General features: G+C 46.3%; 1 protein-coding gene across 2 annotated transcripts in view; it reads left to right on the top strand.

The window, feature by feature from the left end:
• The first annotated feature begins 2,728 nt into the window (after window positions 1-2,728).
• Window positions 2,729-20,956, top strand: part of INTS6 (integrator complex subunit 6) — a 59,311-nt gene continuing 41,083 nt past the window's right edge. Inside the window, exons 1-3 of one of the 2 annotated variants that reach the window (XM_075337296.1) lie at window positions 2,729-3,112; window positions 3,207-3,284; window positions 13,497-13,646. In XM_075337296.1, coding sequence (XP_075193411.1) covers window positions 3,002-3,112; window positions 3,207-3,284; window positions 13,497-13,646 — 339 coding nt within the window. In that variant the 5' untranslated portion in view covers window positions 2,729-3,001. Of the gene's footprint in view, window positions 3,118-3,206; window positions 3,285-13,496; window positions 13,647-20,956 lie in introns of both variants that reach the window. The other variant, XM_075337297.1, reaches the window with a different exon arrangement.

Below are 20,956 nucleotides of genomic sequence, written 5' to 3'. Positions count from 1 at the left end.
TTTTCTTTCATTGCACTAGGCCTTTGGGTTAAAAAAAAAAAGGTTACTGATTGGATGAAAAACATTGATTTCAAATATTTCTGCAACACAAGTGAAATGAAAAAGAAAAAAAAAAAAGTTTTATTCCGCTCTGAAGCCATTACATTGTGTCCAGTTTATATCCTCTATACCTCACTGTTAACAACCAAGATGTGTGTGTACGTGTGTGCGTGCGTGCGTGTCTCATATTTGATACTGAACAAATCGACATGTTTTGAAAATTGTATTTTAATCTTCTGCAGATCATTACTGTGCCAGGTCTACCCATCCTGAGATTTCCATAATCCCACAACTTCTGCTTCTTGGTGTCACCCCCTCGGTGTTGCGTATTATTGCTCACAATGCTGGATTATATTACAGTACACCGTACGTATGACACCGGGTTGTGACATGCTACAGACACATATGTAACATGGTAATCTCACACGACACAGCAACTGTGTGTGACCAGAGATTATAATCCTAAATTTTCAATATTGCAGGATCTTTTCACATTAAATATCATAATACACAATGGAGTACACTGCAGAGGTTTATTACATAGATTACAGGACAGTGCTGGATTATTGTTTATTACAGGACACTACATTGTTTATATGACAGTATGGAGCACTACACTCCATCATGTACTGAGTGGAGCACTACTATCCTCCATCATATGCTGCCTGTAGCACTAATAACCCCATCATGTGCTGGCTGGAGCGCTAATACCTCCATCATGTGCTGCCTGGAGCACTAATACCTCCATCATGTGCTGGCTGGAGCACTAATACCTCCATCATGTGCTGGCTGGAGCACTAATACCGCCATCATGTGCTGGCTGGAGCACTAATACCTCCATCATGTGCTGGCTGGAGCACTAATACCGCCATCATGTGCTGGCTGGAGCACTAATACCGCCATCATGTGCTGGCTGGAGCACTAATACCTCCATCATGTGCTGGCTGGAGCGCTAATACCCCCATCATGTGCTGCCTGGAGCACTAATACCACCATCATGTGCTGCCTGGAGCACGAATACCACCATCATGTGCTGCCTGCAGCACTAATACCACCATCATGTGCTGCCTGGAGCACGAATACCACCATCATGTGCTGCCTGCAGCACTAATACCACCATCATGTGCTGCCTAGAGCACTAATACCCCCATCATGTGCTGCCTGGAGCACTAATACCCCCATCATGTGCTGCCTGGAGCACTAATACCCCCATCATGTGCTGCCTGGAGCACTAATACCTCCATCATGTGCTGCCTGGAGCGCTAATACCTCCATCATGTGCTGCCTGGAGCGCTAATACCTCCATCATGTGCTGCCTGGAGCCCTAATACCTCCATCATGTGCTGCCTGGAGCACTAATACCTCCATCATGTGCTGCCTGGAGCACTAATACCTCCATCATGTGCTGCCTGGAGCACTAATACCTCCATCATGTGCTGCCTGGAGCACTAATACCGCCATCATGTGCTGCCTGGAGCACTAATACCGCCATCATGTGCTGCCTGGAGCACTAATACCGCCATCATGTGCTGCCTGGAGCACTAATACCGCCATCATGTGCTGCCTGGAGCACTAATACCGCCATCATGTGCTGCCTGGAGCACTAATACCGCCATCATGTGCTGCCTGGAGCACTAATACCGCCATCATGTGCTGCCTGGAGCACTAATACCGCCATCATGTGCTGCCTGGAGCACGAATACCCATCATGTGCTGCCTGGAGCACTAATACCACCATCATGTGCTGCCTGGAGCGCTAATACCCCCATCATGTGCTGCCTGGAGCACTACTACCACCATCATGTGCTGCCTGGAGCACTAATACCCCCATCATGTGCTGCCTAGAGCGCTAATACCCCCATCATGTGCTGCCTGTAGCACTAATACCCCCATCATGTGCTGCCTGGAGCACTAATACCGCATTCATGTGCTGCCTGGAGCGCTAATACCCCCATCATGTGCTGCTTGGAGCACTAATACCACCATCATGTGCTGCCTGGAGCACTAATACCCCCATCATGTGCTGCCTGGAGCACTAATACCGCCATCATGTGCTGCCTGGAGCTCTCCATGGCTTCGGGCCGGCTCTCTCCGCTGCAGGCAGCTTTATAAATGACGCCTTTATACAGCTGTGGTCATGAGCGCAGCCGGGGCCCGGAAGGGCAGATTACTCGGTGAAGGGCACCTCGGAGCGGCTCGTCCCCGCCGTCCTGTCCGGGATCACCTGAGCCGCACTATTATATAACCGCAGCGGGGAGACAGGGCTGCGAGCCTTTATATAACGGCTCCCTCCTGAGCCGGCCCCTGCGACCTCCGCCACCACCGCTCCTCTGCTGACGACTGAGGGAAAATCACTGACGACGACGCCCGTTATAGCCGCGCGCCCCAGCTCCCGCACGCGCCCACGTCCTCTCCCGCCCTCCCGGGCCCGCGGGTCAGCCCCCCTCCCCCGCCCCCCGGCGAGCGTTTAACACGTTGAGGTCGGATAACCGCTGTCTTTTTACGTTGCGCAGGTGCGCATGCGTAGCAGCCAAAAGAGTTAAACGCAGAGCGCGCTCCCGATCCGCTCATGAATATGTTAAGTAGGCGCAACAAGAACGACCAATGGGAGCGCCGGATGGTTAATCACGTGGCCAGTGACGTAGCCATACTGGGATCTCTCGGACCCCTCCTGCTCGCCTTAAAAGCCGCGAGTGCGAAAGGAAGCGCTCAGTAGAGGGAGACAGAGGCTGCGAGAGGGGAAGTAGTGCTGAACTCATTCAAACTTCTGTCACATCCACGGGGGGCAGGGGGCATAAACACCAGTGCGGCTCCACAAACACCAGTGTCACCGGCCACCACTGTCATTAACCCCTTCTAGGCGGCCTCGCAGAGGAGCCCGGGGCGCAGGCTGTCACACAAAGAGGACATGGGGCTGCGGTGGAGGGGACGCGCCGCGTAGTGTCGGAGCTGCCGCAGCACTATGCCCATCTTACTTTTCCTGCTAGACACGTCCGGCTCCATGAACCAGCGCAGCCACCTGGGCACCACATACCTGGACGTAGCGAAGGGCGCTGTAGAGACTTTCATGAAGGTATAGTAAGTACCCCGCCGGCGAGCAGCGCCCCCTGCAGGCAGGCTCCGGGCTCCCGCCGCTCCCCACTCACCCCCATCTCTCTGTCTCCTAGCTCCGAGCCCGGGACCCCGCCAGCAGAGGAGACAGGTACATGCTGGTCACTCTGGAGGAGCCTCCTTATGGGATCAAGGTAAACAGCCGCCATGACGCGTCCCCGGCTCACTGCTGGCCACCAGGGCGAGCGCCACCGCTCCACTGACAGGAACATGGCCGACACCCCCCTCCCCAGCCCCGCCGCAAGGCATTGTGGGCGGCCCTCCCGGAGTACAGGGCTCCGGAGTACGGCGCCCCCCGGGAGGTCACACAATGACCTGCTCTGCAGGGACTGCTCACACCTGCCCCGCTGCCTGCTGGGAAATCCCACCTGTGGCCTCACTTGTTGCAAAAACTACACTTCCCAGCATGCTCTGATGGCTGCAGGCTGTCACTGCCTGCTGGGAGTTGTAGTTTACCAACAGCTTTGGGGGGGGGGGGGGGTCACGTGATCCTGTGTAGGCAAATCACTGTCAAAACTCCCACTTCCCTGGCTGCAGTTTAAAACTGTGCCTTCCTCATCCTCCCCAGGTCCAGTGTTCAGTCTTCCCCGCTGGTCCCTGTATTGTCTGCAGTGCGGGTGTCCTGTCCACAGCGCTGCAGCTAATCAGTGGACTAAGCCATGTTGTCTGGCACAGCCGCTCAAGTCACTGGCTGCAGTGCTGTTTGTCAGAACTGCAGAAAATAGCAGTGGAGGAGAGTTAAGTGCTGGAGCCAGTGAGGGAGAGTAGTTTCCTTTAAAGGGGCTGTCCACTATGAGGACAACCCCTTCTCAAACCGTATGTTTTCCCATTTAAAGGGAACCTGTCACCAGATTTGGGGCCTATAAGCTGCGGCCCCCACCAGTGGGCTCTTATATACAGCAGTCTAACATGCTGTATATAAGAGCCCAGGCCGCTGTGTAGAACATAAGACACTTTATAATACTCAACCTAAACCGGTCGCTGCGGTGCTGGTTGGCCCGGTGGGCGGCGCTGTTCTCCGTGACCGGCGCCTCCTCTTTCGGCCATCTTGCTCCTCCGTCTTCTGAAGCCTGAGTGCACGGTGCGTCCACGTCATACACACTTGCTGTCACTGAGGTCCTGCGCAAGCGCACTACAATCCTTTGATCTGCCCTGAGCACAGCAGATCAAAGTGCACCTGCGCAGGACTTCAGTGCCAGCAAGTGTGTATGACGAGGACGCGCCGTGCACTCAGGCTTCAGAAGACGGATGAGTAAGATGGGCGAAATAGGAGGCGCCGGTCACGGAGAACAGCGCCGCCCACCGGGCCAACCAGCACCGCAGCGACTGGTTTAGGTGAGCATTATAAAGTGTTTATGTTCTACACAGAGGTCTGTGCTCTTATATACAGCATGTTAGAATGCTGTATATTAGAGCCCACTGGTGGTGGCCGCAGCTTATAGGCCATAAAACTGGTGACAGGTTCCCTTTTAAATATAACTACTCTTAAAAGACATATATTTATGCCTGCGCAGTCGCTGTTCCAGCGGTGTTGTCACTCTCTCCTGGGATCACGTAACTGAATTGTCACTCGATTCCAGCGATCAATCAGCGGCTATTTCGCTCTCCCCGGCTTCAGACTTCTGCCATACACCTCGAGGAAGAGCGAGAGCAGAAGCAGTGACTTCCTCCAGATTTAAGTCATCTCTCTAAAGGGGGCGAGAGTGAAGTCGCAGGTGAGTGACCGCTGGGGTCACGTGTGACGTCTGTTACGTGTGACGTCTGTTACGTGACTCTGGGAGAGACAGTGATAACACCGCTGGAACAGCGTCTGCACCGGAGGAGTAAATGTCTTCTAAGTGTAGTTATTTTAAATGGCGGAATCATGCGGATTGACCAGTGGTTGTCGGCGTAGTGGACAACCCCTTTAAAAACGGGGACAGTTTAAAAAACACTGCAGCTAAAACTATAAAGCCCCTTTAAAGCAGCACTCCACCGTTTTTTATATCAGCGCTTGAGTGGTGCTTTAAATCGCCTTCCAACATCTTCATCTTTCTCCAGGGGTCCATCTCCGGTGATTTGTGACCTTCTGACGGCTCCAGTGTGTCGTGGAGCATCGGAGGTCACAACTCAATACAAGTCTATGGGAGCCTCGTTCTGGCCTCATAGACTTACATTGAGCGCTTGTGATGTAACTTCTGTTTTCTAGACAGTAAGAAATTATGGGCACAAAATTGTGCTCAAGACTGGAGCGGTGTTGTAAAAGGTGAAGCTGCTGGAAGGTGAGTATGTGACGGGGCTTAGATTTAAAGCGCCACTCCAGTGCTGAAAAAATAACGCTGGAGTGGTGCTTTACGATTGACAGAGCCAATGTTGGATTTGCTCTGCAGTGTGTGGAGGGCTGCACCAAGTAGCACAAACGGTTGGAGTGGTGTGTGGGAGATACTTGTGCGTGTTAAGATTGACATGTTCCTTCACTGCACCCGCAAATCCCCAATGTTGGGGCAGTACCGCCCTATCAGGCCTCTTTCTATCCCAATTTTTTTATATATAATATATATATATATATATATATATTTTGGTGTATGAAGAAAAACATGGACGTTTCATCAGTGAGCCTAATCAATTTTTGGTTTCTCCATTTTTTGCCATCAATGTTTTTTTGGTTTTTCCTCTTATGGCAAAAAAAATCCAAGAAGTCCAAGCTTCTTACTGTGAATTAGTAAGCAAAAAATACAGCTGTCAGGTGAGACGAGGGGGATCCAAGCGATATCGTTTTTATTTTTTTTTTTCTAATGGTTCCTTTAATTTGAATAGGAGAATTCCATGATTGATCAAAATTTGCTTTTTTTTTTTTTTTTTTCCTCTTTTGTCGAGGACTCATGGTCCGCAATAAACCCAAGTTTACAGCGTCATAGGACACAAAAAATACGGCCCCTTTGCTGACAACTCTGGAAGGAAACTGACATGAGAACGGAAGCATTTACACTGAAAGATAATTGGGAATCTGCCGTCTTAAGAACACCCGTTTCACCATCTTGCAGTGTAAACAGGCTGCCGATCAGCGGGTGAAAATAATTTGTGCATAGATATATATGAATGAGGCAGGAGCACTTAAGAGAGCGCACACATGAGAGCAGTGAAAATAGAAAGTCCATGAAAGTCCACAGAAATTTGGTAAAATAATAAACTAGTGATGAGCGAACGCTACCATGCTCCAGTGCTCAGTACCAGTGCTGGGCGAGCACTGCCATGCTCCAGTGCTCAGTACTAGTGATGGGCGAGCACTACCATGCTCTACTGCTCAGTACTAGTGATGGGCGAGCACTACCATGCTCCAGTGCTCAGTACTAGTGATGGGCGAGCACTACCATGCTCCAGTGCTCAGTACTAGTGATGGGCGAGCACTACCATGCTCCAGTGCTCAGTACTAGTGATGGGCGAGCACTACCATGCTCCAGTGCTCAGTACTAGTGATGGGCGAGCACTACCATGCTCCAGTGCTCAGTACTAGTGATGGGCGAGCACTACCATGCTCCAGTGCTCAGTACCAGTGATGGGCGAGCACTACCATGCTCCAGTGCTCAGTACCAGTGATGGGCGAGCACTACCATGCTCCAGTGCTCAGTACCAGTGATGGGCGAGCACTACCATGCTCCAGTGCTCAGTACCAGTGATGAGCAAGCACTACCATGCTCCAGTGCTCAGTACTAGTGATGAGCGAGCACTACCATGCTCCAGTGCTCAGTACTAGTGATGGGCGAGCACTACCATGCTCCAGTGCTCAGTACTAGTGATAGGTGAGCACTACCATGCTCCAGTGCTCAGTACTAGTGATGGGCGAGCACTACCATGCTCCAGTGCTCAGTACTAGTGATGGGCGAGCACTACCATGCTCCAGTGCTCAGTACCAGTGATGGGCGAGCACTACCATGCTCCAGTGCTCAGTACCAGTGATGGGCGAGCACTACCATGCTCCAGTGCTCAGTACCAGTGATGGGCGAGCACTACCATGCTCCAGTGCTCAGTACCAGTGATGAGCGAGCACTACCATGCTCCAGTGCTCAGTACTAGTGATGGGTGAGCGCTGCCATGCTCAGTACTAGTGATAGGTGAGCACTACCATGCTCTAGTGCTCAGTACTAGTGATGGGTGAGCACTGCCATGCTCAGTACTAGTGATGGGTGAGCACTATCATGTTCCAGTGCTCTGTACTAGTGATGGGTGAGCACTACCATGTTCCAGTGCTCAGTACTAGTGATGGGTGAGCACTATCATGTTCCAGTGCTCTGTACTAGTGATGGGTGAGCACTGCCATGCTCAGTACTAGTGATGGGTGAGCACTATCATGTTCCAGTGCTCAGTACTAGTGATGGGTGAGCACTACCATGCTCGGGCACTTGGTACTCGTAATGAGCAGTTGGATGCTTGGACAGGCTCGACTCTTGTACAGAGTATAATGGAAGGTTATGGGAAATTCAAGCATATTTCCGGATGATCTTCAGGAAAACTGCTTGAGTTCCCCATTGGCTTCCATTATACTCTGTACACGAGTTGAGCCTGTCCAAGCATCCAACTGCTCATTACGAGTACCAAGTGCCCGAGCATGGTAGTGCTCACTATAAATACACTTTTTATGTCAGAATGTGCGGTACTCTGCTTATAGTGCCTATGTGGACTGACTTTAGTCCTTCCTGTCCCCCTCTGGGGGGCTTGCACCTCCTGGGTGAGTTAGGCCATCTACCAGCCAGGTATTGTTGTCCGCCAGTTATAATGGGCATCTCTTATAGCTCTATAATGTAGCTGACCGTCTCCCCAGAGACACCCCTCGTGCCGGCAGTGCTGTGACTCTGGCTGACTGACTAATTTCAGTAACTCAACCAGTCCTGTCATGGCTGATAAAGGGGCTGGCTTGGTTACTGAACTGTGCAGCCGGCCACAAGCCCCCTTTAGCCGATGAGCAGTGCAGCTACCACAACCTACTGATATTGGGGGATCTGAGCCGCTCTGGTCCACAGCGGTATGGGTGTAATTACTTGGCGCAAACAGAGGACGCTTATGTTATTACACAAGATATAAACACATAGCAATGACAGATTTGGGCAGTGAAGTTGGGGCTAATGGATAAAGGCTTGTTATGAAGTTTTTTTTCTCCTATAAATGTAATAGATTGTTTTATGAAGTGTTATAAAACTGATGTCTTGTATTCGGAAGGATTCTGTCAGCAGGGTTTTGCTATTTAATCAGAGCGCAGCATTATGTAAGGACAGAGACCCTGATTCTATCAGTGTCACTTACTGGGCTGCTCGCTGTAGTATCAATAAAATAAGCGTTTTATCAGTTATAGACTCACTACAGGGCTAGATACCTCCTGGCAGGTAGTTGTCTACAATCATGGCCAAAAGGTTTGAAAATGACACCAAAATTATATTTTCACATGATCTGTTGCCCTCTGGTTTTTAATTGTTTGTCTGATGTTTACATCACATACAGAAATATAATTGCAATCATATTATGAGTACCAAAAGGTTATATTGACAGAATGAGTTAATGCAGCAAGTCAATATTTGCAGTGTTGACCCTTCTTCTTCAGGACCTCTGCAATTCTCCCTGGCATGCTCTCAATCAACTTCTGGACCAAATCCTGACTGATAGCTGTCCATTCTTGCATAAGCAATGCTTGCATTTTGCCAGAATTTGTTGGTTTTTGTTTGTCCACCCGTCTCTTGATGATTGCCCACAAGTTCTCAATGGGATTAAGATCTGGGGAGTTTCCAGGCCATGGACCCAAAATCTCTATGTTTTGTTCCATGAGCCATTTAGTGATCACCTTTGCTTTATGGCAAGGTGCTCCATCATGCTGGAAAAGGCATTGTTGGGCGCCAAACTGCTCTTGGACAGTTGGGAGAAGTTGCTCTTGGAGGACATTCTGGTACCATTCTTTATTCATGGCTGTGTTTTTAGGCAAGACTGTGAGTGAGCCGATTCCCTTGGCTGAGAAGCAACCCCACACATGAATCGTTTCATGATGCTTAACAGTTGGCATGAGACAAGACTGGTGGTAGCGCTCACCTCTTCTTCTCCTAATAAGCTGTTTTCCAGATGTCCCAAACAATCGAAAAGGGGATTCATCTGAGAAAATGACTTTACCCCAGTCCTCAGCAGTCCACTCCCTGTACCTTTTGCAGAATATCCCTGATGTTTTTTCTGGAGAGAAGTGTCTTCATTGCTGCCCTCCTTGAAACCAGGCCTTGCTCAAGCAGTCTCCACCTCACAGTGCGTGCAGAAGCACTCACACCAGCCTGCTGCCATTGCTGAGCTAGCTCGGCATTGCTGGTAGTCCGATCCCGCAGCTGAAACAGTTTTAAGATACGGTCCTGGCGTTTGCTGGTCCTTCTTGGGCGCCCTGGAGCCTTTTTGGCAACAATGGAAGCTCTCTCCTTGAAGTTCTTGATGATGCGATAGATTGTTGACTGAGGTGCAATCTTTGTAGCTGCGATACTCTTCCCTGTTAGGCCATTTTTGTGCAGAGCAATGATGGCTGCACGTGTTTCTTTAGAGATAACCATGGTTAACTGAAGAGAAACAATGATACCAAGCACCAGCCTCCTTTTAAAGTGTCCAGTGGTGTCATTCTTACTTAATCATGACTGATTGATCGCCAGCCCTGTCCTCATCAACACCCACACCTGTTAATGGAACAATCACTAAAACAATGTTAGCTGCTCCTTTTAAGGCAGGAATGCAATGCTGTCGAAATATGTTTTGGGGGTTAAAGTTCATTTTCTTAGCCAATATTGACTTTGCAAGTAATTGCTGTTAAGCTGATCACTCTGTATGACATTCTGGAGTATATGCAAATTGCCATTAGAAAAACCTAAGCAGTAGACTTTGTAAAAATTAATATTTGTAGCATTCTCAAAAGTTTTGGCCATGACTGTATATTCATGAGCTCTGTATAGCCCCGCCCCCACCAGTGTCCATTTTCTGCCTATGCAGTGTACACAGAAATATGTTAATCAGTGCTGTGGGTGGGGTTTTGGAGAGCTCGGCATTCAGAGAGCTGCTAGATCTGAAGAAGAGAAAACCGTAACAAAACTACACCAAGCAGTCTGGTAAGTGACACATCTTTGGAATCAGTTTCTTAGCCACTAAATCATGCTGCTTTCAGATTACATTGCAGCACCCTGCTGATGAATTTCCTTTAGTTGAGAACCTCTTAAGGTTAGATTAATAAAGTTATAATGGGTGATGCAATGCTACCACATCTGCAATCACAAATGTAAAGCATCCAGAGTCTCCGGGGTCAGGTCACCTATACTATGGAGTGTGCGGAGATCGCTGGCTTTATATTCAGGATTTCAGACAGCTTTGTTTGTTTTTAATTTTCTCTTGTTAAAAGGGGTTGTTTAATCTAAAACGTCAATACTTGTGAATCCTCGTGTTGCAGTGTAAGGATTCTCCGCTGTCTGCACCGGGAACGGCAGTCACATTGGCCGTAAGTATGCGATGTGCAGAATCAGGCTCGACTGTTTCTGGTGTGCTGTGTATTGTATGAAGCCAGGAGCAGTCTGGTCAGATTTTATCCCGGAGGCTGCATATCACACTTAAGGCCGCTTTACACGCTGCGACATCGCTCAAGCGATCTCGTTGGGGTCACGGAATTTGTGACGCACATCCGGCCGCTTTAGCGATGTCGCTGCGTGTGACACCTATGAGCGATTTTGCATCGTCGCAAAAACGTACAAAATCACTAATCGGTGACATCACCCCCTATTCCCAAATATCATTGCTGCTGCGTGTACGATGTAGTTCGTCGTTCCTGCGGCAGCACACATCGCTATGTGTGACACCGCAGGAACGAGGAACCTCACTTTGCCTGCGGCCACCGACAATGCGGAAGGAAGGAGGTGGGCGGGATGTTACGTCCCGCTCATCTCCGCCCCTCCGCTTCTATTGGGCGCCCGCTTAGTGACGTTGCTGTGACGCCGAACGAACCTCCCCCTTAGAAAGGAGGCGGTTCGCCGGTCACAGCGACGTCGTTAGGCAGGTAAGTATGTGTGACTGGTCTGAGCGATTTTGCCCGTGTCGCACAGCCGATTGGAGCGGGTACGCTTGCTAGTGATATCAGTAACGATATCGCAGCGTGTAAAGCGACCTTTAGTCAGGTGCCCGCCGTTCCCAGCTCTGACACCGGAGCATCCTCAGTGATTGGGGCTACTCTTGATGGGTTGTAGATATGTTGATCATTATTAACACATATTGATCTACATCTTGATGAGTGGGGGGAGGTGGATAAAAATATAGGTCAACTTTTCAAAAGATGATTACTATCAGACGACATTTGCTGTACTGGTTCATCGTACAAAGAAGCACAGAATGGTGAAGGGTCAGAATCTGGCATCTCGGATGCCAAAACTCTCAATTGCTCCAGCCTAGAGTACAAGAAGTCAAGAAAACCCCAGCTGAGTACTGTGCATTATTATATTGCATAAGGTTATACTGATCATCAAAGAGCTAGGAAAGACCGCTGGAAAAGACGGAGGTTCCTTTGTGTCCCTTTTTGTAAAAATAGAATGGATTCCAGAAGTGTGACTAAGACTCTTCTCGCATAAGTGGATTTGTCATGTTTTTAATGTTGATAAATGTAAAGTATTGCACCTAGGATGGAGTAATCCTATAGCTGCGTATACATTAAATGGAAGAAAACTCGGACTACAGAACAGGAGAAGGACTTGGGTATTCACATTACAAATAAGCTGAGCAGCAGCACTCAATGTCAGGCAGCAGCTGCTAAAGCAAACAGGATTTTAGGGTGTATAAAAAGAGATTAGATCCCGTGATCCCAACGTATTGTTGCCCCTCTATAAATCACTTGTAAGGCCACATCTGGAATATGGGATCCAGTTTTGGGCTCCACATTTTAAAAGTTTAGAAGTTAGATATGTTTAGCTTAGAAAAAAAGACGTCTCAGAGGAGATCTCATTTATAGGTATAAATACATGTGTGGTCAATATAAAGGACTGGCACATGACTTATTCCTTCCACAGACAATACTAATGACCAGGGGGCACTCACTGCGAGTGGAAGAAAAGCGATTCCGACAGCTAAATAGGAAAGGGTTCTTTACAGTTAGAGCGGTCAGACTGTGGAATGCCGACCACAAGAGGTAGTAATGGCAGATACTAGAACAGCTTTAAAAAAAGGGCTGGATGATTTCCTCAGTACACACAACATTGTTGGTTATAAATGACTTGGTGACAAAATGTATAATTGATGGAGGACGGTTTAACTAGATGGACCTAGGTCTTTTTTCAACCTATGTAACTATGTCATCCATATCCAAAATTCAGTGCTGCTGTAAATCAATAGGGTTAATTCACATGGTCAAATTTTATATTTTTTTTGCTATTTTACAGATAGAGTAGCTCATTAAAGTCTATAAGGAGTGCTATAAATATGGCTGTATCAGTATTTGCAGTACTGTGATTTTCTATTGAGCACAAAACGAGTCTGTTTAACAGACGGAAAAGCAATGAATGGAAAAAGCGAACAAATACTGATACCTCATGTCTGTGACAGATGTCCAATCACCTCGTGAGAAAGGCCTTGGGCCAAACTTCTGAATTCATTTTACAGAAAAAAATCACAAGGAGCCCCCATACCTTTAAATATAGCGGTTCTGTTATTTGCACCAGTCGTGTAAGGTCTGGCGACAGTCTCGGCACCCAGATCTTTGCTGATCTCTTGGACAAGTGTTGTTTTTTATGTCTGTATATTAGTACTGTTACTGAATTATCATCAAAGTGTACAAAAATCTAAAGTATTGTCATGTAAGAAGTGTTGACTTATTCACAAATTGACTCTAACTCCAATGATATCCAAACCTGGGTTCACATTACGTTTTGGTTCTACGTCCATGACTGAGGATTTCAGCTGATTCCCAAAAAAAGGGTTCAGACCAACCTGGGTTGGAGCCATTGATTACAATAAGGCAAAAACTAAGTTTATAGTCTCCAGCTTTGGATCTGCCGGTGGCGACTTTGGACTCCGTTTGCCTCCTTGTACGCAATGGCTTTGCCAGGAGTTCACATCATTGTGTGGTCAATGGATCCGATTTACTTCTATGGGACACATGACCAAGTGCGTACGTTTTTACCAGCTGTCATTTATTTTTTTCCTTTCATCCTTGAAATCAATTGGAGATGGGTAGACCAAAATGAATATTAAACCTCCATCAAATGCAGAGCTGTGAAAAACCTACTGAAAAGAAACGCAAGTGTGAACCTGGCTGAATCTGGAGGACGTAGCGCTTGGTTCTTTAGCAGAGTTTGAAGAGTATATATATCCTTTTGCTTTCTTTGCAGGCCGGATGGAAGGAAAATCACGCTACCTTTATGAATGAGTTAAAAAATCTTCAAGCAGTTGGACTCACCAGTCTTGGTCAAGCCCTAAGGACGTCCTTTGACTTGTTAAATTTAAATAGATTAGTAACTGGCATAGACAACTATGGACAGGTAGGTCCGCACACGGGGAGGAAAGAAATGACCTCCTTCATACATGATTTTTGTATCTCTAATAATTTCAACAATCTTCTGTGGAATCCTCTTCAAGTTTGTGACACAAGAAACAGCCAAAAGTTAAGACTGGAAGAAAATGTATCTTGCTAATGGATATTTTTTCCTTACCAGTTTGCAGAAAGAGTAAGCTCAAGTTAAACAAGTCACTTTTCGAAAGCTAGTAATTACTTAATTTTCCAGATCTTTTTTTTTTTTTTTTGATGGCATGTGTCCTGCCGCTGTAATGATACTTTTTTCTAAGTCTTAGGCCGGGGCCACTCGAGGGACTACTGCGATCCTCGCATGACACTCGACTCACGCAGCACAGCAGGAGCCAAGTGTCATGCGAGTGTCATTGCGACTGATGTCCGATCATGCGATTTGGACCACAGCTGCGGGGGAAGAGCCAGCGCTGAGGAGGGGCGGGGGAGACTGTATTGAGGAGGGGAGGGATTATCTCCCTCCTCAGTAGCCGGCTATTGCCATTCTCGCCCTGCACTTGCATTACACCGGTGTACTGCAAGTGCAGTGTGATTTTTCTCTCGCCCCATAGACTTGAATGGGTGCGAGAGAACCAAGGATCACATTGGACCCATAGCATGCTGTGACTGTTTTCTTGGTTCGATTAGGGCTGAGAAAATAATCACTCATGGGAGCTGGCACATAGGCTAATATTGGTCCGAGTGGAATGTGATGTTTTATCGCACTCCACTCGCTCCGATTTTAATGCCGTGTGTCTTAGGCCTTAGAGCTAGACTTGAGGTGCAGGGCACATGTGTGACTTTTGGCCATGGAGAATGGGGGATCAAAAGTCAGATCAGTCATGGCCCTGTCAATGGTACCCATGTTGATCTGACAATTACCACTTATCCAGTGAATGGATAGGTAATTTATGAAGACAGCGTTATCACTTTAGTGTGGTTTCCAATTTTAAAAAAAAAAATTGTCTGAAAGCAAGAAATGGTATAAAATGGGGGAAAAAACAGGCATGCTATGAATCTTTTCCAATAGTGTTATTAATCTTGCAGAAATTATATTATGACCATAATTCACATGACCACTGAAAGCAATCATTGGGCTTGCATAGTATGTGACCTCTAAGGGTCAGTGATGGTCTGCAGCGGTCACATCTTTGCTTCAAGAAAAGCAGTGTGTGGTTTATACTCTTTCTAGTGGTGAGCGAACACTACCATGCACAGGTCTCATAACGAGCAGTCGGATGCTCGGATGGGCTCGACTCGTGTACAGACTATAATGGAAGCCAATGGGGGACTCGAGTATTTTTCAGGAAATCTGGAAAAATGCTCGCATCCCCATTTACTGCCATACTCCCTTACACGAGTTGCACCCTTTCGAGCATCTGACTTCTGGTTATGAGATGCGAGCATGGTGGTTGTCGCTCATTGCTAACTATTTCCTGTTCAAATTTCTAGATGCCTTCTTCACATTTCTGTTGAGTTTTGGGTGTGGGGTGATGATGCAGGACATCTAGTGCTGTCAGGGTTGTAAGTTGCATACGGTTAATCTATATCCACAAGATTTCTGTCCACATTGGAACTTTGATTTTTCTTTTGACTTTTATTTCAAATTAATATTCAATCACTGTTCTTCGTAAAGGTGAAACCACCCAGTAAGGTAAGCATGCTCTCAAAGCGTTCTCAATGCTCACATCAAATCGCATTACTCTTGTACCCCACCTGCCCTTTCTTGTCTTTTTTTCCTAGGAAAAAAAAAGCTCTAGTCCAAACATAGTAAAGGAAAAACAAAACTAAGTTTTCAGTATAGCATAGATCTTTCCACAACCTCAATAAAGACGAGGATTGGTATTGCTCCCTTATTAGTACAAGTCCTGCTATTGCACAATAATCGCTAGAACTCTGATGCTCCGAAGTATAATGCAAAGTGGCAGTATAAGATGTGACCACGGCCATCATAATTTAATTATACAAATGCTATATTCCATGGTGTGGAGGACAAGGATGGAGGCTCCCAACACTGTTCCATCCTGCACCTCACGGAATAAAGCATTTGCTCCTGAATTTCGCGCTGACCAGTCAGTCACATAATGTGATCATGCAGCTGCATCATCTCCCATTAGACGTTAGCCTTGTCTGCTGATTAAATTACAATGTATTGACAACCTATGAGTAAAACACACTAAGGGGTCACTTACAGGGGCAGATAATCATTTAATTAATATGATTGAGCAAACAGTCAGACTGAGGCCTGTTTCACACGTCAGTGAAAAAGACGTTTTTCACTGACGTGTAAAAAAATGCACATGTCCCTCCGTGTGCTGTCATTCACGGCACACGTGGGTTCTCCATGTGTGATCCGTGTCAGTCATCCGTGATAGCACATGGACGTATACTCACCTATCCCCGCTCCTGCTGTCCGTGGTGCTGAACTCTTCGGCTCTGCTGTTTCCCCCCGCTGCCGCTACTTCCGAGTCGCTGAGTCGTGCATAACTGAATATGAATGACAGTAATTAGCCGGCTCCGAAGCAGCAGTCAGCAGAGGCCAGAGACAGTGTTGCTGGAGAAGGATAGTATAAAATGCTTTTTATTTTAAGTGCACGTGTGTTTCTGGTACGTGTTTCACGGATCACACCATAGTGTTGTCCGTGGGACATCAGTGATGCCAGAAAAAAAGACAACACGGAACACACGGACACGCGTGTACACAACACGGAGATACAGTCAGTGAAAAATCAGTGATGTGAGCAGACCCATTGATTATAATGGGTCTGTGTATGTCCGTGACTCTGGAATGTATAAAAACTCACATACTGTACGTACCAGAATCACTGACCTGTGAAAGACTCCTAAGGTACTGTATAGAGGACAAAAACTGTGAATAAAGTGGCTGAATAGCGATAGTTACATCATGCACCATGCTCACAGACAACCTGACGCTTCTTGTTCACATCAGTATTTTGCATCAGTGTTTCATCAGTATTTGGATGCCAAAACCAGGAGCGGAACTTACAGAACTAAACTGAAGGACTGACACCTGTTCTGTGTTTTGGAGACGCTTCTGGTTTAGGCAACAAATACTGATGAAACACTGATGCAAAATACTGACGTGTGAAACAGGCCTAAGTGTAGTGTGCAATGTTCAAATCCCATTCGTGATACTATTTAGAAGACATCAGTTCGTAAAGTATTGCACTATCATCTCCATTGATACCGTACAAAGAAAATGTTTTCAAATTAGCGATAAGATGTTTGATCCATTGTGTAGTTTTATGAACAATAGCATTTACAATTAATGCTTATCAATATGACACATACATGGGCTTGTTCCAATGCTCCAACTGCTGCAGAGCGATTGCTCCAGAACCCAATCCACCAACCAATGTAAGGCCGGTTTCACACATCCGGCTTTTCGCCGGTTTGCCGGATCCGGCGCTCTCCCGTACAGACAATACAGTACAGTGACAGCGCTGTAACTTCCGGGTCACATGCGCCGGTCACATGACAGCACGTGACCGGCGCTTGTTGCGCTGTCACTGTACTGTAGTCACTGTATGGGAGAGCGCCGGATCCGGCAAACCGGCGAAAAGCCGGATGTGTGAAACCGGCCTAAGTCATCCATATTTATCAGCTTAATTTTACACCCCATTTTTGCCAGTCCAATCATTGAACAAGAGAACAATTTCTATTTGTTTGTTTTCAAAAGATGAACAGGAATTTTTTAAATTTTTTTTTTTTTTTTTTTGTTAACCCAAAAGATTATATACACTACGACCTTGCCTTTTGGAAACCACAATCTCAGCCCATTTGCATTACACAATTAGTGATGGATCATTACTAGGGATCATCGAATATCTCAAATATTCGACTTCGCGAATATTTTCCAAATAGGTCGCCGCTATTCGACTATTCACGATTATTCGATGCGCAATGTAAGTCTATGGGAAACCCGAATAGTTGCTGAATATCAACTATTCGGGCTTCCCATAGACTTACATTGTGCATCGAATATTTGCATATTCGTCGGATATTTATTGGTGATATTCGATCAGCCCTAATCATTACCATTAGAATCTGAAGTGTAAATTTACTGTAATTTTCAGGTGTTCTTTTCTCATGCTAAATATGCATAATAAAATTATGGTCCCACCGCTTGCTTTCTTCAAAGCTGACTTTTTAGCAGTGTGGCAAGGACCCCCATCTTCTGAGCATTAGACATTGTCAGCTACCCCCTTGTAGTATTAGAAGAACACTGGGTTATGTCATTGAAAGAGGTGGGAAAATGTTTAATATGCATACTTATCATGCTTAATATGTTGTGTGTACCTTTTGCTCTGCCTATCCTTCAAAGAATGAAACCTGCCATCCCTGAGCTTGCAGCTTTCTGAATTGCCTGTATAGTAAATTTGACATTTTGCATTGAGCCATGCCACTTTTTTTTTTTTTTTTGGTCTTGCCCAACTTTTCAAACAAATTTTGCAACTTTTTATGCCAGTTTGGATTCCTCTACATTCCCTAACACACCCAAAGTCTAAGAATCCGCTTCTTTACTTATGGGTCGTTTTTTATATTGTTTCTTCTGGTACATCAATCTCTTTAGATGGACAATCTGTCATATATTTTTGATTAAATATTTAATGTTCACCAACTTGGCCATACACATTAGCTTCCATACGAACCTTTATTAGGCTCCCAACTCCTCCACATATGATCGCTGCTATGCTCACCGTGATGGCGGCACTGTCGGAACCAAATTTTCCCACCTGTCAAAGGATTTGGCTGATATCCAACAGGTCTGATCCTTCTCACCTCAACATAATCTAGTCAGAGGCCCCCAAATAGGCCTAAATCAGCAGGTTTGGCCGACTTTTATCTTATGTCTATGTAATTTAATGTCCAGAGCTTTAAAAGGTGTTAACAATTAACGACAGGACCGTCACCAATCATGTAGCTGTAAGAATTATCCACTGACTAGTAAATCCTGCTTGACTAGGCAACAAAATTAGCCTGTAATGATGGAAATACCCTAATGTATGATAGTCCACTAGTTCTGGGTATGAGTGATGAGTCTGCCCACAGTGTCTGTGTAAGCACATTGCCTTGTAGCACTGTATCAGCCTTTTGTGCTGCAGAAACTGGAGTTTAATCGTAAATTCTAATTAGTATTTTGGTGCACCGTTGGTGTAGCCCATAGGCTCAGTGCACTGTCCATCACTGGTGATTGATGGCGTAGGCCTGAGCTTTCTCTGCAGATGTTGCTTGCTCCCAGCCAAGCCAGTGCTGTCCATTGCCAGTGATGGGAGGCATGGACATGTCAGCCAGCGTGCAGAGCGGTGTACTGAGACTCGTGGTCACATTAGTGGTGCACAGAGTAGGATAACTTCCATCTTTGATTAAACTTCCTCTTCTACAGAACGGAGGCAGCGATTAGAACAGTAATGTTGTGGCCACAGGTCAACTGTGCAAGCAAAGTTTGCTAGCTATTGCTGCTATATTGCGGTTCTATACAAGTGAATGGGGTTGCAAGTGACAAGAAGTCAAACTACTTCAGATATTTTTGTGACCTGTTGACTTGTATCGCATATGTGCTGTAAGAGCGACTACTAGCCAATGTTTTCCAGCGATAAGTGTTGTGGCCAAAGTCACCATATAGCCTTTATATTTATAGTGTCTATATTGTGTGCAAGGTTGTGCTTTAGTTTATATTGTCTGTTTAGGCAGACACTCCCTTTAACTCCTATAGAACATATGGATGTACCAATACATTCACACTTGAGTTGCAAGTATGTAGAGGGGACAGGAGCAGTGCTGTCCTCAGGTGGTAGATGCCGGCTGTGTTTTATACCCTTCAATGGCAGCAGCTGGAGCGGAGCTCTGGTCTTTGCTGTTAACCATTTAGATGCCATTGTCAATCTCTGATAGCGGCGTTCAGATGGGACGCTCAGTGGTACTTGTGCCGCAGCCTCCATTGGCCTTCCATGACATGGTTGCAGTGTTACCATGGCAGCTGGTCGCCTGATGAAGGCCCCTTTGACTCCCATCTTGGTATTCGGGAAGCGCTGCCAAAGGTTGGTCTTCATTGGAGACTGATTCTCAATATATACTGCTCTATATAAAACAAGCAATCATAGGGTCAGGTCCCAAAGGGGACTAAACCAAGCTTTAAATTATAAATATTCTGATTACCTCCCCTCCCCCCTTTTCCCCATCAAAAATAAACATATTTAGTATTACTGCAACTGTAAAAGTTCTATCAAAATATGAAAGAGAAATTGAAACTCCAGAATTGCGATTTTATCGGTTGCCAATAAGAAAAGTTGTGATCGAAACGTATGTTTTGCAAAAGGAATCAATGAAAAACTCAGCTCACTGATAAAAATATATAATTTTTTTTTTTTTTTTTTTTATCAAGCACAAGCGCAGCTGAAGCCTGAGCTCATCCCATCACCAGAGGATAATCGACAATTCCCTGCAAATATTTAGGATATAGATTTCTCCCTTAACTATTCTGGGCCTATAGTTTTCCACACATCCCAGCTTCATATGAAACTGTTCTGACCCACAATGTCACTTTATGTAGCACTCTATTTAGGGGTTAAATGTTTGCCCTCAACCAAGATGGCCGCTGTGTAACTTCCTGTTACTCACGGTGACTCATGGATAATTTGCACAGCTGCAGCTCCTTACCACAAGTCTCTGAAAGCCTGACAAGCAGCGTCTTATTTCTTGCCCTCCAGAACAAGCTGTGTTTTACTATGCTCGGGGAACATGAGCCGGGTGCCTGATTGTGATCCAGTTTTGCTATTTTTTGTCTTTTAGACCTTACACGTCACTGCTTTTTCTGAGAATAGCTCAGATCGGCTGGCAGTTATAAAACTGGATGCATGTAGTCAGTGTGATCAGTAGATGGTGGGGAGCAAATGCAGGATTTAGGGCTCGCGGATGACGGCTGATCCGCAGCTCCTACGATGAAGATGCCATTTTCTGTCCATGCGAGACCCCGACACAATGAGGGGTCACTTTGTCAGCACACAGACCTCAATGCTGCCAGATAATAAATGCATTGTACAGGCTGTTTCAGGGAAAGTATGTAGTATAGCTGCCAGACAAAGCCATGTCCTACTTCTAATACGATATTACACTTGGGCGCCATTTCAGTAAAGCTACAGACCTTCTACTGCTTTTGACTAACTCCACCTCCTTGATTCACACATCCTAGAACCTGGGAGAATTAGGAGCTTTTGGTTTCTTTTTTGGTTCCCTCTTTAAAGGGACCTGTCCTGTTGTTGTACA

This window comes from Anomaloglossus baeobatrachus, chromosome 2 (genome assembly GCF_048569485.1).
Source record: "Anomaloglossus baeobatrachus isolate aAnoBae1 chromosome 2, aAnoBae1.hap1, whole genome shotgun sequence".
NCBI classification, from domain to species: Eukaryota; Metazoa; Chordata; class Amphibia; order Anura; family Aromobatidae; genus Anomaloglossus; species Anomaloglossus baeobatrachus.
This window is presented reverse-complemented; position numbering and strand designations above follow the sequence as displayed.